The sequence below is a fragment of the Manacus candei genome, unplaced genomic scaffold (assembly GCF_025592945.1).
Source record: "Manacus candei isolate 608988 ecotype Guabito, Panama unplaced genomic scaffold, ASM2559294v1 h1tg000050l, whole genome shotgun sequence".
Lineage (NCBI taxonomy): Eukaryota > Metazoa > Chordata > Aves > Passeriformes > Pipridae > Manacus > Manacus candei.
Window position 1 is genome coordinate 27,210,338 of NW_026138098.1, and position 21,857 is coordinate 27,232,194.

General features: G+C 36.7%; 1 protein-coding gene across 4 annotated transcripts in view; it reads left to right on the forward strand.

The window, feature by feature from the left end:
• The window catches only part of NRG3 (neuregulin 3), a 375,961-nt gene that overhangs the window by 239,960 nt on the left and 114,144 nt on the right, over positions 1 to 21,857 (forward strand). For all 4 annotated transcript variants that reach the window (XR_007906833.1, XM_051800883.1, XM_051800885.1 and 1 more), the window contains exon 3: positions 21,774 to 21,847. Coding sequence is in view for 3 of the 4 variants with exons in the window: in XM_051800883.1 (XP_051656843.1) it covers positions 21,774 to 21,847 (74 nt within the window). In the remaining variant the exon portion in view is untranslated. The remainder of the gene's footprint in view (positions 1 to 21,773; positions 21,848 to 21,857) is intronic.

A 21,857-nucleotide genomic window follows, 5' to 3' on the forward strand; every position in this document is an offset into this window, starting at 1 on the left:
ATGGAAAATAATCTTTGGGGAAATTAAAAAATGGATAAAATAGGGACCATGAGGTGATCCTCAGAGTAGGCTAAGACTGAAATGAGTCTCCCATTCCTTGGCCAGTTAGTCTCCCTCTCTGCTTTCTCTCCGAAGGCTGCAAGTATATTCAGTTGAATACTGCTTCAACCAAATGTAATAATTTCATTTTCTTATAAGTAAACTATGATTAGTGCTCTAGCATCAGCCTTTGAGAAATCAGTTAAGCACAGTTCTGTCATGGTGGTTTGTTGTTTGAGCCTATACCTCCTTTAATAAAGTGTAGTTGGGGGAGTTGTTGACAGTTTTGTTTTGCTGAGTAAGTTGGGAGCACTTTTTCCTTATAAAGTGTTTTCTTCAAGTAGAAAGAATACAGTATAGGCTGAAGTATTTTTATGTTTTACTGAAGATAATGATATGGCAATATTTCTCAGTTCCTTCCTGTATGTTTTTCTGATTCTTTTGTATCTGAACCTACCAACTTGCTGCAAAATTGCGCAAGTCTTTAAATGATTTACAGCCACTTTGGTGGCTTGCAAGCCAGAGACATCTAAGTGCTTTACAGGAGGGATTTTTCTCCTTTTCCAGTCTTTGTGAGAGATATATAAAAATATTTCAATATGTAGTTTATATGTGTGTGTATACATATATGTGGCTATACATAAATATATAGAGAGAGTTCAAGTTAGGCATGTAGTTTCTTTTCAAGTCCTGTGTATCCATCTGGAAATTACTTTGATATAATGGTCTTGCCCTAAACATTGAAATACCTGTGTCTTAAATATATTTTTATATATTGCTATACTGCTGGCTGTCAGTGTATACATCTGATATAATTTTTAGGTCTGTTACATTGTCAAAGAACTTAAAAGAAAAAACCCAAAGCTGAAGGAAAGCACTGACATGGTTAAAACTGGTGTTCAGGTAGTTAGATCAGGAAAACCAGTACTGAAAAAAGGAAAAGGAGATGATGGCTCTTGTGACCACATCAGTCCTTCTGCCAGCAGCATTTGCCTGTTTTCTCTAGTGAAATGAGTCTTTTCTTTGTCTTCTGCTATCCAGACTGGTAACTTCAGGCTTTCAGGAACCCATAAAATCAGCCTGTTTGCTGTTGTCTTATTTTATGACTCTCTACAAAGTCTTCTAGAGCAGGAATAGAGTTAAATTCATAGTTGGCCTGGGGAAAAAATTGAGAGATTGTTCTCTAGCCCAGTACATAGGTGGAACTTCTAAATTTGAGACTTCTGATTTTAAAAGTTTGTTAAAAATCTGTGAGGCATATTAGAGGCATATTGTTGACATATGTTTTTTCTCAGGAAGCATTTTAAAATGCAACTAAATGTGTTCCTAAAACAGGGTCTTGTAATAAGGGAGTAAATGACAAAGTATATTTTCTTTCTATACAAGTGATACTTTTAGAGTAGCAATGGAGAACCCCTGTGTGCAGTATTTTTCACTGTGGTTCCAGGTTAGTGCTGAGACAGAGAGGAGAGAATCTGACTCTGCGTAAGGTGATAATGGTCTTTTGGGAGTTAATGAACAAGGGAATTGCTGCACTGAGGTTGGCTCCTAGCAGAATATAGAATTAATTGAAATCAGAATGAGAAAAAAAATACAGGAATAGCTACTGATAAAGCTATCTGGAAGGGGAAGGTCTCCTACTGTTCTTTCTGGTTAGATAACCTCCTCAATGGACTAAATATTCACTTGTGTGTATCCATATTGCATTTCAAAAGGAATAGAACACAGCAAATCTTTCAGTGCTGTAAATTTGGTGGGGGGAATCCAGCTGTCTGTGTCATGATTTTTTTTTTTTTTTAACATTTAAGATTTGAGTGTGTATTTAAAAAAAACCAACAAAACAAAACAAACAAACAAAAAAACCCCCATATGAATTCTTACTTGAATTACTGGAAGTGTTTGGGTAGCTGGTTTTTATCCAGCTGGTTTTGTGACGTGATCACCTGGAACTGGTCCAGATGGTTCCCAGCCCATGATAAGAGTAGCACTGGGGCATGCTGCAGGAACCTTCAATTTTATTTTTTTTTAATTACTGTTTATAAAAGTCAGACAGCTGTGCAGCTTGTGATTGATTGCAGCTGAGAATCATAGACCAGTGTTTGATTGTATTTTCCAACCTCATTCTAGGTATTTATGTTTTAATATTCTTATTGTCTTTCTGTATGTGTCTAATGAATGACTGTAGCTTGTTTCAGGATATAAGCCTTTATGAAAAAAATCCGTCAATACTAATTGTTGGGCCTCTAATATCCTAGAAACCACAGTGGCATGAACCTTATGATATGTGACATTTTAATTTAATATCAACCTGACGACGAATCTCACTGTTGCCAAAGGATGCAAAAAGGGATGTTGTAAGCATTCTCAAAACCCCCCCAGGTTTTGTAAATAGAATGTTTTATAAAAAACTGTAGTATTCTTAGGAATCATTTTTTCAGTATTATCTCTAATGCAGTGTAATTGTATGTATTTTGTATTAAAGGTACTCTGTGAAATTCTCTTACAGCCCAAACATAATGTGCACCTCTGAGCTGTTTTACTCATGTAAAGCACTCACTGAAATGAGCTTCACTGAATTAGTTTACAAGACTTAAAATCCTTTGCATAATGTAAATTTGGATATTTCAAACCTGGTGATGTTATCTTGATTCTTTTTCAATTAATACACCTAGTATTTCATTTAAAACAAGCAAACCTGACTTTTTTTCCATTAAGAAAAAGAAGAGATTACTGATTAAGCACTAGAGGTTAGAATACAATGATGATGATTCTCTGGTTTACCTGTGCAAGGTAAATTACATATTATGTATTTGAATAATAGGTTATTTCCTGCTATTCTTCTAAAAGAAAACCCAGAAATATGTAAGGAAATAGCTGGGAACTCCAATCCACTTGAGTCTTAGATTAAGGACCTAGGATACAGTCCACCTACATCCTAGGTTGAGTGTAAATCCTGGATGTATGACTGGAATTGTACTGAGGCTTCATTATTAATATTAGTCTTGTGTAGCAGTGGGAACCTCCCTCTCTGTGTAAATATGTATGATGCACTTCTCGTCATGAATAGATCCTGGGCACATTTTCATCAAGTGTTGTGAATTTGAGAGTTTTTGGAGTTGTTTTTCCCCCAGGGAAGCTCTGTAATGTCCAGTAGAGGGTTGGAACATAGTTCATAATTGGGAAATATTTTGTCATATAAGGGAGGCTGCCTGTCCAGCCTTTCCAAAAGTCATTTAAATTTTGGATGTGGGAGTGCTTCTATTGAAACTTCACACTGAAAGTTAAACATGGTTAAGAGCTTCTTTGGAGCAAGGAAATAAGCTCAGAGTGTGACAGGATCAGCCTCTATGGTTCCAGTTTCGTTGACTGTTAGACCTTCATGTATTAGAGCTCTGAAAATGAGGACTAATTATTCAGATGCATAAAAAGGGATCTTCTTTTGTGCTTTAAATAAACAATTTTGAAACCATCATTTTGGGACCTGTAGTTTTATTGGATATTTGAAAGAGACATTTATGCAATTCCTGTAGGCTCTGTCACTAAGGAATAGTATTTTAGGGATAATGAAAAGTTCAGGTAGGCTATAGAATATCCACATCATTGTAAAAATTCAGTTTTTCAGCTTTGGAACATTTATAGGACTTAAAAAAACATAGTTGAATTTTATGAATGTCTTGGAAAAATTGTCTCATCCTACTCGTCTGAATTCATTTGTTATGTTGTACAGTCTAACATCTGTTCAGAGTTTTAAAATAGTTAGAAATGACAGCAACCCCCTTCTGCTGGAGCATCCACAGGAGCACTGAACTGCCCCAGGATCTGTGTTTACAGAACATAGGCTGCATAAAATGCAGAAGATTAGGAAAATGCAGAGGGAGTTGAAACTGTAGACAGCAACATATTTCATGTAAGTTTTATTTATAGTTGTGAAACCTGTGTTTACTGAGAGCTCAAGTAGGTGCATAAACAGACGAACAAAAGTGATAAAGTACCAAACAACGAGTATAGTGCTAGCATAAAAAGAGAAGAAAAAAGAATTGTAAATCTTTTGTTCTCTCTACAGTTGTGGTTTTCTTTCTTAAACTTGCTTACTGCTTATGGAGGAGGCACTTCTCTCATGCCAAGTAGGAAAGGAGCCTGATCCACCCTGCAGCACATAAGGAAATCTAATGGAATTAGTGAGAAGTTCTGAGTGGTGTAAGTGCTCAGCCTCTTAACACAGTGTACAGGCTGTAGGAGAAGGTATTCAAATCAGACAGTAGTTCTGGTGACTCCGTCTGCATCTTTGCATTTTTATTGGATTCCAAAAACTTGATGTTCCTGTGAGAGGTGTGGGTCCACAATCCACACTATGCTTTCACTTTTAGACTTCATTCCATCTAAGAGACTTGCATATGTGAGCTGCAGGCTTTTTGAGTTAAATACAGTGGTCTTGGTGTGCCAAAACATCAAGGGGGCCATAGTATGAATTCTCCTTCAGAGCAGCCTGAGCTGTTTTCTCTCAGGAAGGTCTTTCCAGGCTGCTTGACAAGAAAGCTGAGTGAAGAACTGGTTTCACTCAAGAGGCATCGTGCTGGTAAGTACATGTGGCTCAGCTGGGCACATTTCCTCTCTGCTGCAGCAAGGAAGTTTTATTGTCTCAGCAGATGGCCAGAAAGCCTGAAACATTGATTTAATTAACTGAAATCCCACCACCAGACGGCAGCTCTTGTGGCTGTATCCGTGTGTAGAGCAGAAAGCTTAAGGGGTAATATTGTCCTTCTAAAATTAAATTAAGCAAGTGTTGGAACGTGTAGGAGTTATGTAAACATATGTAGTGGGTTGGGGAGAGGAGAATAAGTGCTAAACTGGTAAGGGGATTAGAGTGCAAAAAGTCTTTTGAGAGCACTGCTGTTTGTCCTCCTGAGGGTAGGTGAGGTTGTGGTGAGTTGTTGAGTAGTTGTGGTAGCTGGAAGTCAGCATGGGTTTTAAAAATTTTTCAAGTGTGGTAGGGAGATGGGCATGAAAAATAAATTGTGGGCTTAGTGCATGTGAGGAGACTTGCCTAATGTTAGCATTTGACTGCTAGGCAAGCTTCAATTTAATCAGAAAGAGAAGTAATGTTACCAGTTGCCTTTTAGTCCCGCTGTATCTAGGTGAGCAAAATGGTGTATGGTACCAGCTAAAATCCAGGTATCATCACATACTGTCCACATCTGTACACATACACCCTCCTTATGATAAACTGTGAATGGAAACACAAAAGTTAGTATCCTTTCCTACTGGGAATACAGGAGCAGTAGAAAGGCTGTGCAATAAATTTGATTCTCACTGTATCATTAAGATAGTGGTTGGATATTGGCTGGACATTAAGGTGGTGATGAAAAAAACTGAGGCTCTACTTTGATAGAGCAGTCCCGTGACTAATTCTTAATTTTATTTCCACTTGCTCTAAGAAACCTTTGTCCCGTGTACATATTTCTTCTTCCCGAGGAAGGCCTAAGGCTTGGATAAGCTTGGGTATATACAGTGAACTTCAGAGTTGTTTTTACTGTGCTTTTGCTGTAATCTAACTAGTGCTGCTTCCCTTTTGTGAATCATTTAAGGCCCTCCTCTTTCTGAAATCCACGGCTCCATATACCGAGATGGTGGGAACATACAGAAAGGTTATGGGTGATTGTTGAAATAAGTGTCTTGAGGAAAAATTCAGTAAGCCTCTGGCAGAGGTGATTGGAAAAAAAAATAGGTGTAATGTTTTAGAAATGCTTTTATTGTACTGATGGTTTTGGTAGTTGCTTTCCAGTAGTGAATTAGTACAGATCACATCAGCTAGACTTGAGAAGAATGGCTTGTATTTTTACAACAATCTGCTTTGCTGTAAAATGCTTTCTCCAAGCTGTATCCAATCTTTTGCTTTGCCTCTGTCTCTGATTTAGCTCATGCTTCCTCTTTTGTGTCTCCTCGGGGAGCAATTTACTCTATCAATCAAAACAGGATAAAAAGGTCAAAAGTCTTCAAATGTTTCAATAAAAAAGGGGTAAAAAATGGAACTAATATAATCATCTCTTACATGGCATTTCATTTATGCCATTTATTCTTTAGCTCAAAGTCAGGTGAGTTACTTTGAAAGCAATGATGATGAAAGCAGACCTCAAGCTCCAGGGCATGGAGGGGAGAAAACAATATGTATTTATAGAGCCAAGATCTTTCTTTAGTAAGTAAAGGAGCCTGTATGACTGATTTCCATAATTCATATGAACACTTCACTTAGAAAGCAGAGAATGGTTTTTTTTTTTTTTCAGATATGGAAATTTGTTTTCCTCTCGTCTGCCTCTCACGATGCTGAGTGATTGTTAACAATCATACTGGGATTTAGGAAATATGCTGGACTTAGTAAACTTTGCTTCTCTAGAATTGATGGCATTTGTGGAGATTTTGTTCTGGGTTGGGTGAGAAGGGGTTGATGTGATGTTTGGGGTTTTGTTGTTGGTTGGTTTGTTTTTTATTGTGGAAATTAATGTAATTCTCAGATAAATGATCTTTCTGTTTATCAGAGAATTGTTAAGGTAGGAAGATACCTCTACAGATCATCTAGTCCAACCCCTTTTCAAGCAGGTCAGCTGCAGCAGGCTGTTTAGGACTGTTCACTTGAGTTTTGATTATTTCAAGTGATGGATACTCTGAGCAACCTCTTCCAGTGTTCTGCCACTCTCACAGTAAACCAGAGGGGTTTAAATGTTTAAGTGGAGTCTCATGTATTTCAATATGGTCTCATTGTCTCATGTCTTTTCACTGGATAACACTGAAAAGAGTCTCTCTCTGTCTTCTTCAGTGTGTGTCTCCCCCCTGGCATTTCTGCACATCAGTAATGTCCCTCTTGAGCCTTGTCTTCAAGCTCAGTAATCTCTCAGCCTCTGCTCGTGCCAGACACACCAGAGCTTTAGTCACCATACAGCTGCTTCTGGGCCAGATCCAACATGACATTCTTCCAAGAAAGCATCTTTGAGAGTTTAGATCCTGGATCGACCTGAGCCCTGTGGGTGACTGTGGCACTTAGAGGATAAACTGCTTCTGAGATGGGGGGGGTTAAACCTGTAGAAGAGAAGAATGAAATCTAGTTTGCAAGAACTGTTAGAACTGCTGAAAGATAACTACAGATAGCTGGAGGGAAAGGAGGAGAGAGAAAGGCCTCAGTCTTCCAAAACTCCAGGAAGGTGCTGGAGAAGGCTGTTCTTCCCTGTCTGTAGCACCTACATTGTTTATCTGCTTCATTGATTCCCTTCCATAGAACTCTGAGACTCAGGTTATTAGCAGTGATAGATATGCAAAACTCTTCTAAATACTTGAAACTTTTTTTCCTGACTCTGGTAGATTTCGAAGAAAAGTAAAAAAAGAAAAATACTTCTCAGGATTGATGGATTTAATTTTCTGTGATACGACTCTGGAGACAGAAGTCTTTATATTAAGTTGTAAATCTTTGCAGGTTGAGTTTGTTTAAATAAGGAATAATTTTGTATTTAATATCTGGAAAAACCGTTATTTATGAAGCCAGGAAGATGTTTTTGTAGATGATGAAGATGAACAATTTTCTTGTGTTTATGATTACCATCAAAAAATGAGACATGAGACTTTTGAAAAGCATCATTTGGAATACACAAAAATATTTTTACCTGTGTAACTGCTAAAATTAATGCAGATATGCCTATTATATTATTTTTGTGTAGTATTCATATGCTTCGGAATGCAAGAAACATATTCCGAAATTAATGGAATAATGTCAGTTTCTTATGCGTTAGAAGCCAGGATGGGTTTAGGTTTCTTGGAGTTTTTTAATTTTTTAGCAGTTAAATGCTGAGTTGATTGATAAAGTCAGGAGCTGACATGACAAACCTAAGTACTTTATTTGATGCATTACGTTAGATTATGTTACCCTGAGGCTTTAAAATGCTGATTTCTAGCTCAGGTTTAACTGGACTTTTGCCCCAGAGATATCTGCTTTGATTCATTTTGGGTTTTTTCCTAACTCCAGAGAAAAACTAGAAACAAATTAAGGTGAATGTGGATTTAAAACCCATGGGTTTAAATCAATAGTGCAGTCTTTAAGAAGTTCAATAAATGTAAAAAAGGACAGCAGTGTGTATCTTAATGTTATTTTTAAGACTTCAAATGTTCAATTCTTGGGCTAGCTTCAAGTTGGTAACACAACTGTATTATTCTCTATTGCATCAGGGTATATTTTTTAATTTTAAGTCAAGAGAAACCATTTCACTGTAAATCCCATGTGGATGCTTATAGGTTGTTTAGCACAAACAAAACTGAAAGGGATATGAGGTTTAAGTGCAGTTGATGTTTCTTTCTTTATACATCTTGAACTCGGACTAATATGAAGTAAATGAAAAGTGTATTTTAAACTACAAGTATATGGATTCCCCCACTTGCTTGATGCTGGTTATCTTTCTAGTTTCTTTAAAGGATTATTTGTAGTCATATATTTTGAGAAGTTCTTTTCCCCACTAAGAACTTGGTAGGAACGTATTGGGGCCGGAGAACTGTGGGTTTCAGCATCAAGTGGATGAAATAAGGTATTAATATGTTACTGAATCTTTTCCTTTCTCTGTAAAATGCAATAGCATAGCTCTAAACCAACTTTTACTCCCTTTCCATTTTTCAAAGCATAAGCATTACTTTCTATGCAAAATATGTTATAAATCATCTTAGCAAGATAGAATCTAAAATTAATTTACCACGTAGATCATTTAAGTGGTGGAGGGGAGTAAAGAGGCGAAAACTTCTAACAGAAAGAGCCAACATATTTTGGCAATAATTAAGACTTTATGAGGATATTTTTCAGAGTGGTTCTCTTCTGTTTAGAAACATACTGAGTTGGTAAAAATAAATGAAATTAATGAGCATCTCATTTCTAATAGACTTGAAAGACAGTAAAGATAACCAGCAAGGAAAAGGCTATTTGGTATTATGGGAAAAAGCAAGCCTGGTCATTTTTTATTTTCTGATCTGATCTGTGTACTTACTGATCTTTAAAAGAACTTACTAAATACTTACCACTGGGGGGAAAATTCACTTCATCAGAGGCAGAGATAAAATTATAATGACGAGTTTATAGAGTAATTAGTGCAGTCATGGTATAAATATTTTTGTATATCAATTCCATGCATAAAAGTGAGACAAAGATATTTTACTGCAGGGCTGGTCAGACTTTTGAATAATCAATTTATATGTAAAGGTAGTTATTTAGCTGTGCAGTTACAAGGAGAGAAATACTAGTAGATAGCAATGGTGTGAAAATATCAGGTATGGTAATATGTTACTTAGAATAGTCTGTGACAAAGGGAATGAAGAAATGTCCATGTTAACCTTAGAATAAAGACAATTTAATCTGGAAGCAAAAGCTGTGCATGCCAGCAAAGCAAAACCAGGGATTAATTCACCACTTCCCATCATCAGGCAGGTGTTCAGCCATCTTCAGCAGAGATGGATCCAGCACGTGTAGTGGTTACTTGGGAGGCAAATGTCATCCCTCTGAATGTCACCCTCTTCCTCCTTCTTCCCCCAGCGTTTTTATATTGCTGAGCATGACATCATATGCTGTGGGATATCCCTTGGGTCATTTGGGGTCAGCTGTCCTGGCTGTGTCCCCTCACAGCTCCTTGTGCATCTCCAACCTCCTCACTGGTGGAGCAGTGCAAGAAGCATAAAAAAACCTTGACACTGTGCAAACACTGCTCAGTAGTAAGGAAAATATCACTGTATTATCAACACCAGCACAAATCCAAAATGCAGCCCTGTACCAGCTACTATGAAGAAAATGAACTCTACTCCAGCCAAAGCCACTCTACTGTTCTATATCAGAAGGAACCTTTATATCCTATTTCTAGAAAGGGACTCATATCCTGCATGACAGTGGATGCAAATGCCAAGCTTTGCTTTTTAGTTCCTTGACATATTAATATTTTAGAAGTTAAATGTAAAAAAGAAAATTAGAATATCCTAATTTTCCTTATAGCCAATGTTTAATGCCTGTTTCATTAACATAGCTTCACTTCTTAAAAATTCTCAATATTTTTCCCTGAAGAAAAACATATTGAATGAATGAGTGAGCTTGACAATGTTTTCAGCAGAAAATGACAAAGATGTATTTATTTCATTACCTGCATAGCTTTAATGCTTACATTGCCAGCATTATTGCATGTTTTTTTTATAATTTCTCCTCACAAAATTCCAGCTGTGCTGATCCTACTACTCTGCTATTCCAGCAGCATGGGGAATGGTGCTGCTCTTTGGTCATGGGCTGAAGGTCACATAGGAGGAGAGTGGTGTGGCTCCTGGAGCAGAGCTGCAGAGCAGGCATCCTCTGATTTCTTCCTCATAAAGGCTTTAGTATTGAGAAATTATTTCCTTTGAAATAAGAGTGAATAAGATCAGAATGACCTGTTCTGCTCTTTTTGTGTGTATGTGACAGGAAAAATTTGGTAGCACTGTCTACTGGCAGTGTGAGCTGTGCTGCCTTTCTTTCACCTGAATTTAGAAGAGAATTATTAGAAATACATAACTGAGTTCAGTTGATTTATGATTAGGAATTCAATAGAAGCAAATGTATTCCTCAAATTTCATAGGGACGTCTTGTCAGAGACTAATTCTAATCCACAAAATGTTCTTAAATGGGACATAATGACTTTTCTGATTGTTACTCTCTGCTCCCATTATTTTGAAAATGGAATCAAGAAAGACTCTTGTATTTATGACCAGGATTTTCTGGCAGCAAGCATGTCAGATTTGTGCTACCTATTGGAGTTACCATTATTTCATAATATTCCAATTCTCAAAGTTTGCTTTTTTGTTGGGCTTGGCAGGTGGTGGCAGAGCATGGATGACTTTTCATGAAACTGCCTAGTTTTAAAAAAAGTATTGAGAATAAATGCAAATAATTCAAAGGTAGTAAGTCTTTTTGTGAATGCTGTTCTCTTCTATGCATAATTATTTTTCATGTAGCTTCCATTTATTTGCTTGAATTCAAGCATAGCATCCTAGACCATCCTTAGTTGAAGGGATCCACAAGGATCATGATGTCTAACTCCTAGCCCTGCACAGGAAAGCCCTGTAGTTTATATGTCCTAATGTAAGAGATTTTGGCATTTTGCAAAGCTGAACTGCTAGGAAGGACTTAATTGTCTCAGTAGTGTTGACCTGGATGTAAATATTGACACAGTTCTTGGGATCTGTCTTGTCTCTAATAATGTTTCTGTTTCTGCTGTTCTTCTTACAGGAGCTGCAGGAAAGTCAGCAAATTAAAATGTCCTGGTTTTCCTGCTTTCTGCCCACAAGTAGCCATGAAATTACATGTTTAGGATTTCTGTGCATTCGCAAATAGCTGGTAGTGGGAATCATGGCACCAGAGAGCTGCTTTGGGTGTTGGGCAGTTATTAAAGCAGACACCAAACAACAAAAATTTGCCCCTACTTCTTCATATCACATGTTTGGGAAGCTAACCTACTTGGAACTTTTGTATTAAAAATAACTTTTAAAATATTTGGATCAAAAATAAATACCGTGCTTGCATCTCTGCTATAAATTTTTAAAAACCACTTACCATCCTTTAAAAATGTTTTCTGTTAACAATATTTATTATATTAGGCCATTCTTATTCTTAAACTAAAGCATACATTTCTTCAAACTAATGCATAGCTTGTATTCACCAGCATGCCTCCAACTATTTCAGTGACTTTAGGGTTATTCAAGACTTACCAGCTAACTGAATTATTACTTCTAAACAGAAGCTGAGCAAAAAAACCTTTATTCTGACTTTCTTGTAGCATCACAACATCCTTGGGCTTTGGTATGGTTCAGTTCTTAACTCTGAAGAAAATCTTGGAATTTTTGTCTGCATTCCTTGTTTTCCATTGAAAAGTTTTCATTTTCTACAAATAAAGAATGGTGTCAGGTACTGTCTGTAGTCAGATGGTATTTCCTGCAATTAATACAAATCCCATAGTCTGAAACATCCAAACCCTCCTATATTACAAGTACTTTGACTGGTGAAACTTAATAAAGTTGCATTAATAACTTATGGGCAAAACCACTTGAATCACTGGTACTTTTTTACCGTGTGGGTTCTTTTAACTCACAAACAAGAAACTCATTAAGAAAGGTTCAGGTCAAGATTTCACAGTGGAACAAAGAAGGGAGTTTTTTCCTTGTTCTAATAATGTCATTTCAGCTTCAAGTAATTTTTCTGCTTATTTAGTGTAGTAAGAGTCTTGCCCTATTGCTCCTGTGGAAGTCTGCCTGCATTTTATGCAGATGACAAAGTAACAGTTATTTTCACCCCAAGACTTTTTGCTCACTGGTAAGCTCTTGATCCATTAGCAGGAGAGCTTTAGCTGCCAGTTTTATGCTAAATCTATGTATGCCATAATGTCATTACAATACACACAATTGTCTTTTCAGAAAAAAAATATTCTACACAATTCTAAACCTTTCTGTATAATGGGGCAACTTTAAAGATTCAGAGTTTCTCTAGGTAGCAACTTTAAATGTCTCCAGAGAGTGGCTCGTTTGAATTCTAAAACTATTATTTTTCCGGGTTCTAAATTATGCTCTAATATGCTAAGGAAGAGTTATTCTGGAAAATTTTTCTGTATTTGAACTTTGCCAGGCAATTACATTGTATGTCAACTTGTTCTTGTCTATAAAATGTGATGTGTGCAGATCATATAAAATGCAGGAGCAGAGGAGCAGAGGCATGTTTGTTTCCTGCCATAAAGTGAGAGGACATCATTTGTGCAGGCCAGCTGTTGGTAGTTAAGGGTATTTTAAATGACATCTCCAGAGTGACTTCAGTTATTCTTTCTAAACCAGGCATAAAAACAGGTACAAAGCAAATAGCTCACTGAATTACTGAGGGGTTTTGAGTGTCTGGCAGAGGCACTCTGTAGATAAGCATTGGCTTGATGTGACCTTGAGATTTTTAGGAAAAGAGTAGTATTGCACGTAAATATTACTACTAGACAAGTGTCTGAGTTCCTGTGTGTATTTCAAATTTTTTCAAAAATATTGATTAGAAAGTTTTACTGAAATTTAGTCTTTTACTGAAGAATGGTCTTAAATGTGCAGGGTTGGATTGGAAATCTTGCATGACTCATTGTAAGCAAGGGATCCATTTTACTTCTAGCTTGGGCTTGAAACAGAGACTTTAATTACTCTTTTTGAATTGGAAAATATTCAATTAAACAAAGTGGAAAACGTATTTGAAAATTTTGAAGAAAGTCCAGGGCTGTTGCTTTTATTAAGTAGCTGGAAGCAAAAGACTTCAATGTTGAGCTTGTGATATTTGTGGGGAGGAAACTGGGCACAGACACATCCAGCAAACCTGTTATGCTACTTAGCAGTGAGTTTGCCCCTCTCTTCAGACTTGACTTAGTGTTTTAATTGCCATCTTTAACAAATGGCCACTGGAAGGGCAGGTAAGTTCATACCAAGTACTTAGATAGCATCTGTAAATCTTATGTCATTCAGTTCTTTTATTGATTTTTTTAGATATTCGCTTTTCTACAAAAGTCCAGTCCCTGACAAATGTTTTCAAGAACGATTACAAAGGGCTTTTGTTTATAAAGATGGTAATCTTGGGCAGACATAATGTAAACCAAGGGTCTCCTTTTCATTTGTTTTTTCAGTTATTGAATGTGGCTTTCCTCTGGCTTTAGCTGTGTGAGACTTTGAATATAGTATGAAATCACTTCCCATTTATTCAAAAGCTTTCTCAGCTGATGAATTCCATACATAATGGAAGACTATGTTCATTTCTCATCCATAGTAAATAATTTATCACAGAGGTATATTGTGGAAAAACCTAATCAAAGTGTTTCAGTTTTTCTGGTTGGTTAAATTCAAAATAGCAGAGAAATGATTGCTTAGTTAGTTGGTTAAACATTTTGTTTATTATATGAAATTCAAAGGTGGTTCCTAATGCTTTTTGTGGTTTATAGATTAAAGTTGTTAAGGAGGTGGAGAAGATAATTCTTATCCCTTGAAAAGAGTAAAATGTGTGTTAGTGTGAAATGTTCACCTACCTGTGGATATACTCCAAATAAATTTGATAGCAAGTAACTATCAATAATACATTTATATACCTTTGGATGCAAAACCTAAACTGAGTTTTAAGTGAACACACTGGTCTAGAACCATGATGTAGCAATTCTGCTTAGGCTATATGCACTGACTGAGAATATGAAACTTTCTCCTTTTTTTCCTTTTATATATGTAAGGGAACACCTTCAAATTAAATAAAATTGGCCTGTTGTTGATGGGGGGGGGAAATGATTATTAGTTCAGATGCTGCCGTAGGTCCAGATGACTTGAATGCCTTTACTAACACATCATGTTAATTTTTATTTCTTTTTCTGACCTACCTTTTATGAAAGGCAAGGAAGGAAAACCATCTATATCAGAAGAGGAATGATAATTCAGTAGTTTCAGCGTGATTATGGATGAGGCATTTAAGTCAAATCCACATAACTTGTTTTTAAATGTTAAAAGCCTCATTTAGTTCAGTGGTTCCTACAGAAGATTTTGAGAATTCATATTTTACTACAGTGTCCCCATTTAGTTTCTCCAAGTCTTGAAGGATCCTAAAACACTGGAGTCAACAAATTAGTTGAAAGTTGTATTATATAAATCTGGGCAGTGTCTCAGGGTCTTGTAGCTGTGACCTTTAATCTTTCTGCCATTTGCACCAAGAGCATAATAGTACCGTTTCAGAAAGCTGCACTGACAACTTACATACTGCAAAATATAGTGATTTATACCAATCATAAACAGGATTTTTTAAAAAGTCTGACTCTATAATTTCTCTATTGGTGTTAAAGTGATTCAGCTGACCTGGTTTCTACAGAAAATGCTGTAGAAAAAAACCTTTTCTTACTAGTCTTTTCCTGCCTTTTCAATATAATTTCATTTCTGGTTACTTGCTCTACTTATTTTTAACAGCTACAACATTTTAAAAGAAAACTTAAGGAAAATTGATTTTTGGGGGGTTTTATTTGGTTTGTTGTTTGGGTTTTTTTTTAAATTGATATTGTTCATTCTCTAAGAATTGTACAATTTCTTTACACAATAGTCAAGCTTATTTATTTAAGGAAAGTCAGATGTATATCTTAATTCAATCACATAATAGATTTCAAGGTCTTAAAAAAATAAACTATGTTCAAACCCTGATAGGAAACCTTTATTATACAGTAAGTTGCATCTCTGTTGTGGGGATTACTTAAAAGAATTTTTTTAAAAGATGAAAAAGGAAAATAGGAGGAGAGTGAGTGTCCAATCCACAGTTACCCTCACAGTTAAGAAAAGCCTTTCTCTTTTTCAGTTTGCTCATAAATCGTTGCATTGGAAAAGTCATGCCAACTTGGAAAAGTCTTTCCATTGTGAAACTATAGGACCAGATTTGCAAAGAGAAAAATGTTGTCTCTGCCAGCATTACTTGTCTCCCAAGTTCTGCAATTTCTGGAAAAGCCTCCAATAATCATTAGCTGATTTGCAGTTAAAATGTTACTTCTGGTTTGTATTTCATGATAAACTCTTGGTGTAAACAATTACCTGATAACAATAGTAATTCTGTCCAAATCTCAACCCATGACTGTTTCACTCATTTATGCATGGTGAGAGCTATGTTGTAAACTTTTTCTCCTCTTCCTCCTCTCCCATCTATTTTGAGCTGAAATTGTATATCTGATTTATTTTTAAGACAATACAAGAACAGTCCTTCCTAGAGTATACAATACCCAAATGATCAGGACAATTATGCAATATAGAAAACCTGGCTTGAAGTCTTTAATCCTTCACTTTCACACCAAAAACTGAATATGAATCTCACTTCTCAGGTGAGTGCCTAACCATCAAACTGCAAACTATTGGTTTTTATGAAGGGTTCATTTCCTGTCCAGCTTTGAGCATGGTATCCACATTGTTCTCAGTTATGATTCAGTGGTCTAATCTGTGGAATCTAGGAAGCCTGTTTCCTGCTTACAGTGGCTGCATGTGTTAAATGACAAGACATCCTGTCTAACCCATACTGCTAAGGTTGCTTTTTTTCTTCCTTGCGAATAAATTCTTCCCCTAATAACAGTCACCAAATAATAAATACAAATTTCTGGTTGTTCCAGTTAAGGTCATTCTAGTTGCAGACACAGAAGCCTGTATTTAGCTTACCTGCAGAGCAGAGGAATTATTTGTCATTGTTTACAGCACATTTCAGGCTAGGCTGTGGGACAGCCCAATGACCTGTACAGTGTCAGGGCTTGCTACTGTGTATTTATTGATAAGTGACTCTCTGACCCAGAATGAAGTGTGTAGCATTCTCTGTGTGAAAATAAATACTTGATCAAAATTTATAGACTATTAGAATATTTCTTTATTATGAGCTCAGATTTCTCTCTTGGAGAAATAATAGAGAATAAGAGATGCAGTATGTTCTCTTATTGGCATCTGATCATTAGTACAGTGGCTGCAATGGTGTCATGAGAAAATAATTTGTGACTGAGATTAGGAGATGGATCATTCTAATTAGTAGCATTTTTGAGACTGATGATTTCTAGTTTTACAAGTCAAAGGAAATGTGTTGGTCTGCATTCACTGCAGAAATTAACTTTCATTTTTCATAGGTGCTAATAATTCCATCTTTCAAACTGGATTACTCTGTTTAAGAGACTAGAATCAGATTATAGGTTTATATAAGTTAATATTTTGGGCATTGTGCTATTAAGACATATCTTTTAAATGTCACAAATCACATTTGGCTTAGGATATGCTTGTTTTCCTGGTGTACAGTGTTACAGCTTTCTCTTCTGGCGATGTCTGTCATTGAGATCCCAAATGCCATTTTCAAAACTTTCATTTCCGATGAACTCACATATTTTATGTTTGCCAAATTCTGGACTTTGTGCAGACTTTCATGCATACTTCTTTACATGGTCAGAGGCAATGTGATCACCACACTTGAGGAAGGAGAATTATTATTTCCATTTCAAGTGGATGGATATCATGTGGAAGGAGGAAAGAGATGGGGATTCACACACTGTCATCTTTCATTGCCTCTGCAGTTTGCTGGTGCCACTCTCTCTCCTGCATTCTGTACACTACCATCCCTTGAGAACTAAATATTTAGGTTTAGTAGGGATGTGGAGCTCTATATGGAAGAAGTATTTGGGGAAAATGTAATTTGTGATGTTAATGGCTTCTTATCCATAAGTTTTGTAAGTCCTTCCTTAACTCTTCTAAGTAGATTCCCCTTTTTCCCTTTCTGCTGACTTAAATATATTTTATTCTTCATCTTTGCTTATCGTGTAATTTGCCACACCCTCAGCCCCATTCCCTTCACTTATTCTAATGTGTTCAGTCTGAAATCTAGGAGATTGAAGTACTGTGTTAATCCTACAAGTGATGCAGTCATCTGTTTGAAATCTCCTTTGACTCCATAAAGTCTGAATACACAAAAAAACAGCTTGGAAAAATATCCAGAGGAAAAGTGTGTGACCTCTTTGACTAGAACATACGTATATTAGTGCTATTTAATATGAACAATGGGGACAAAAGGACTGAGTACAGTTTCCTACTCTACTTACTTTGTAATACTTAAGTGCAAATATGCTTAAGTAGAAAGGAAAAAAAGCTTAGCAGGAATGAGAGATGTGTTTCTGCGTGTGTGTTCTCACCCAGACATCATTGTGACTGACTTCACAAAGTGGAACACACAGTACAGTTTGTCATTGGTGACCTTAAAAAATCATATAGAAGAAAGTACGTTACCCAAAAAAGATGTAAAGAACACATGATAAAATAATCCTGGTTGGATTTAGCAGATAACATTTAGGCATGTGCTGTTTGCAAGCATTTTAGCAGCTGCAGATTAGCTCTACCTGTGATTCTCTTTTCATACCATTTAATCAGGATTTAAATCATTCCACTTCTGCAGTACAATTCTGTTGATAGTTTTGGTCTAGAGCCTAGACAGATACAGTCATTTTGGTGAAAATCTGAATGCAAAATAGAGAAGTCCATTTTCATATTTACTTTGCAGAGAGGCTGTAATTAACACTATTTATGGAGCCCTTTGCCACGATCTGCACTTAAATGTGTGCCCGAGCCTGCTCATACAGTGCATTGCTTCAGCACAGGAGGGATTGCTGGTGCTGGAATGGACCTTAGGCTGTCCTTTACAGCCTTTGCTGTGGGGGCCCCATATAGAGAGCAGAGCTTTTGCTTCACTACAAGCAGTATCTTATCCTAGGTTCATTTTCTTTTTCTTTCTTTTTTTTTTTTTTAAGGCCTGTCTAAACCATGTTTGTAAGTGTCACATCTGCATGCCTTTTAATTACCTTCAGAGATGGTAATTAATACCCCTTCCCTGGGCAGCCTGTTTCAATGCCTGGCCACCCTTTCAGTGAAGAATTTTTTCCTAATATCCAACCTAAACCTCCCCTAGCATAACTGGAGACCATTTCCTCTCACTGTGTCACTTGTTACCTGGGAGACCAACCCCCACCTATCTTTGCAGCCTCCTTACAGGTGGTTGTAAAGAGCAGTAAGGTCCCTCCTGAACCTCCTTTTGTCCAGGCTGAACACCCCCAGCTCCCTCAGCTGCTCCTCATCAGACTTGTGCTCCAGGCCCTTCACCATCTCTGTTGCCCTTCTCTGGACACACTCCAGCACTTCAGTGTCTTTCTTCTAATGAGGATCCTACAACTGGACACAGAATTCAAGGGGCAGCCTCACCATAGTACTTATAATCTGAGTGTGTGTTATTACATTAAAAGATTATGTCTGTTCTTTGATATATCATCCATCTCTGTACTAAATTTCAAAAGTAACAAATTCCTCTCATGGCATGTTTATCAGAGGGTACAGGCAAGTGAATATGTTGCTCTAAAGTCATCCAAGTCAGACAGTCAGCTGATTACTGTATGCTCCAGTTTCACAGTGATGAAGAAAAGCAGCACTATATGTATTAAAAAGTCAGGAGAAGAAAATATATGGTAGAAAATACATTTTAGGAGAAGAAATCCATCCCCATCATTATCTCCAAACTGCATAGCATATTTGTGGCAGTGAGCAATTCAGTCAGGTACCAGGGTTGCTGAGTTTTACAAGGGAGGAGTTGTAAATCATGTGACTGTGATACATTCTGTTCAAACCCATTGCTCTTACAATGTCTGGAAAGAGAAAGACACGGAGGTACATCTAACCTAGTGCCTTGTACTGGGGTGATACTTTGCCAGGTACAGAAGTCTCCCTTCAGATTATTTTTGAGATCACCAACTTTATTGGCCTCTGCTGTTTTTGCAACTGATAAGATGTAACTCTTGAAAACAACATTAAAAGGAAGGTGGAAATATCCACAGCACCTTTTTCCATTTATACAGGATACAAAAATATTTTCTGATATAGACTGATATATATATATATATATATATATATATATATGTGTATATATATATGTGTATATATATATATGTATATATATATGTATATATATTCTGATATAAAGACTGATGTTTTGTTTTGGCTCCTGACATGGTAGGATTTGGATTGAGACACCCAAATCTACCTTAGCAGTTAATAGGAGTAAAATTTCTCTCCTTGAATTTTGTCTTGAGCAATTAATTAGCTGTACTAAAATTAATTACAGAATTGCAGAATCATGTAGGTTGGAAAAGACCTCCAAGGTCATTGAGTCCAACTTTTGACCAGTCTCCACCCTGTCAGCTAGACTATGACACTAAGTACCATGTCCAGTTGTTCCTTGAACACCTCCTCCAGGGATGGTGACTCCACCACCTCCCTGGGCAGCCTGTTTTAATTACCTGAACCATCTGACAGATGGAATAAACGGTGCAAACTGTTTCTCTTCAGTTATGTGAAAAATAGAGTGACAAAGAAAGGAAGGCAGGCGAGCTTCAGGCTCAGATGTGCCCAGCTGGCAATCAGAGAGGAAGGGAAGGGGTTGCTCCCACTGGCTTGAGGGTACTGATAGCATTGCTCTGCCTGCCCCTGACCAATGGGTGTTCACACACACACTGATGAGCATTCAGTACAGCTCCTGCAGGAGATGCTACTCTGTGACTCTTTATCCTCACATGCTTTTATGACTTGCAGACCAACAGTTTAGGATAGAGAGTTTTAAGTCTGTAATAGGGGGTTTATGACCAAGGCAGGTGTAAATGTGTCAAAAAGTTAATAGAAGATGCTAATGCAAGAATATCCCCACTTGTGTAGGTTGTTCTTAAGCTTTGAAATAAGACTGTGGTGAAGAGTTTCTGTTTGATGCGAGGCAACTTCTCGTGTTTCAAAATCAGAGGCAAAAGATTCATGCAGCAGTGTCTGAATATATGTTGACTTCTTCAGTTTTTCTGACTAGTGGACAATTTTGATTAATAGAACATTTTTTTCTTGACTGATAAATTATGACCACTGTCATATGATCCTAATGAAAAAAACCTTAACAGTTTTTTTAAGGCAGTTGTTTTATAGATAGATGAGTGCTGGTAAGAAGCTGATCTGCAAAGTAGCACCCAGGATCTATCAGGGAGAAAGGCTAAAAGGGAGGTTTTGAAATATGTGGGGGGTTTAAATCTTTTTCTTACTGTAGTTTTTTACTGCATTTTTGTGTCTTATGGGAGCATATTTGCGTATTTGCTCACAAATGTTCTTACTAATCCCTGAATCAATGCTGGCGAGATGCATTTCTCATTGAAGCATTAATTTATTAGACCAAAAGTATTTTAAAAGGCAACTTTTAGAAGAAACCTTAGTAGAAGCATTGTGAAGAAGCAGATAACTTCTTGTCCTGACATTATCACATCATTCAAATTGCAGTTGTCAACCCTAATGAAAGGTGGTGATGCTGATTTGAGCATATTGCTTATGAGATGTACAAGAGCTTTGGGAGATAAGAAATCCCTGTTGCTATCATTTATAATTAAAGTGTCCATCACTTTTCTCTGAAAAACTGCTTGACAAATAAATAATTAAAGGTCTGATTCTGATATGCTTAGTTGAAATGAGACTTCTGAGAACAGTCCAAATGCAGTAAATGCAATCTCTTCAAAGTAAGGTTTCAAGATAAATAATAGTGTTACAATCTCAGTCAAAGGCAATTCTTATTTGTTGAGCCAGGAGGGTATTCTGTGTGCTTTAAAATCTAATCTCACAGGCATCTGAAGCTTCCTGCTTACAAACAGTGCCTGATGTTGTTTATCATGTTATCTTTTAAGCACAGTAGAAACTGATATTTAAATTATTGGGTACTAACTGTTCCCTGCTTTTTCAAACAGCCGAAGATAAGTTGTTTATCTGATGGTTTGTACAGTATGAAGCTTTATAAAGCCTTATGTTAACTAATGAGTTTATTTTATTGCAAATATGTCTATTTCGTGGAGCATTTTTCTTTGATTGTTTTACCGAATTGATATTTAAAAGAATAGTTATGCAAAAACGATGTTTCTTGTCATACTTTCTAAAATAAAAGCTTTGAGGGAGATTTTTTTTCAAATACAAATGATTTCACCTGCTTCCATTGTGTTCCAGTAATAAGCTCACTCCCAGAATAGTTGAAATAACTTGCATACTGTAGATATGCAAGCATCTCACAGTGTTGGCAGGGAGAATTTCAGTTGGTTTGGTACCTTAAAATTAACCTTTTACTACCGCATGCGTATGTTTGTCATTTATCCCCTTTTTCTCAGGTGCAAAGAGGGCTACCAGGGCGTCCGCTGTGACCAATTTTTGCCGAAAACCGACTCAATCTTGTCAGATCCAAGTACGTCAAA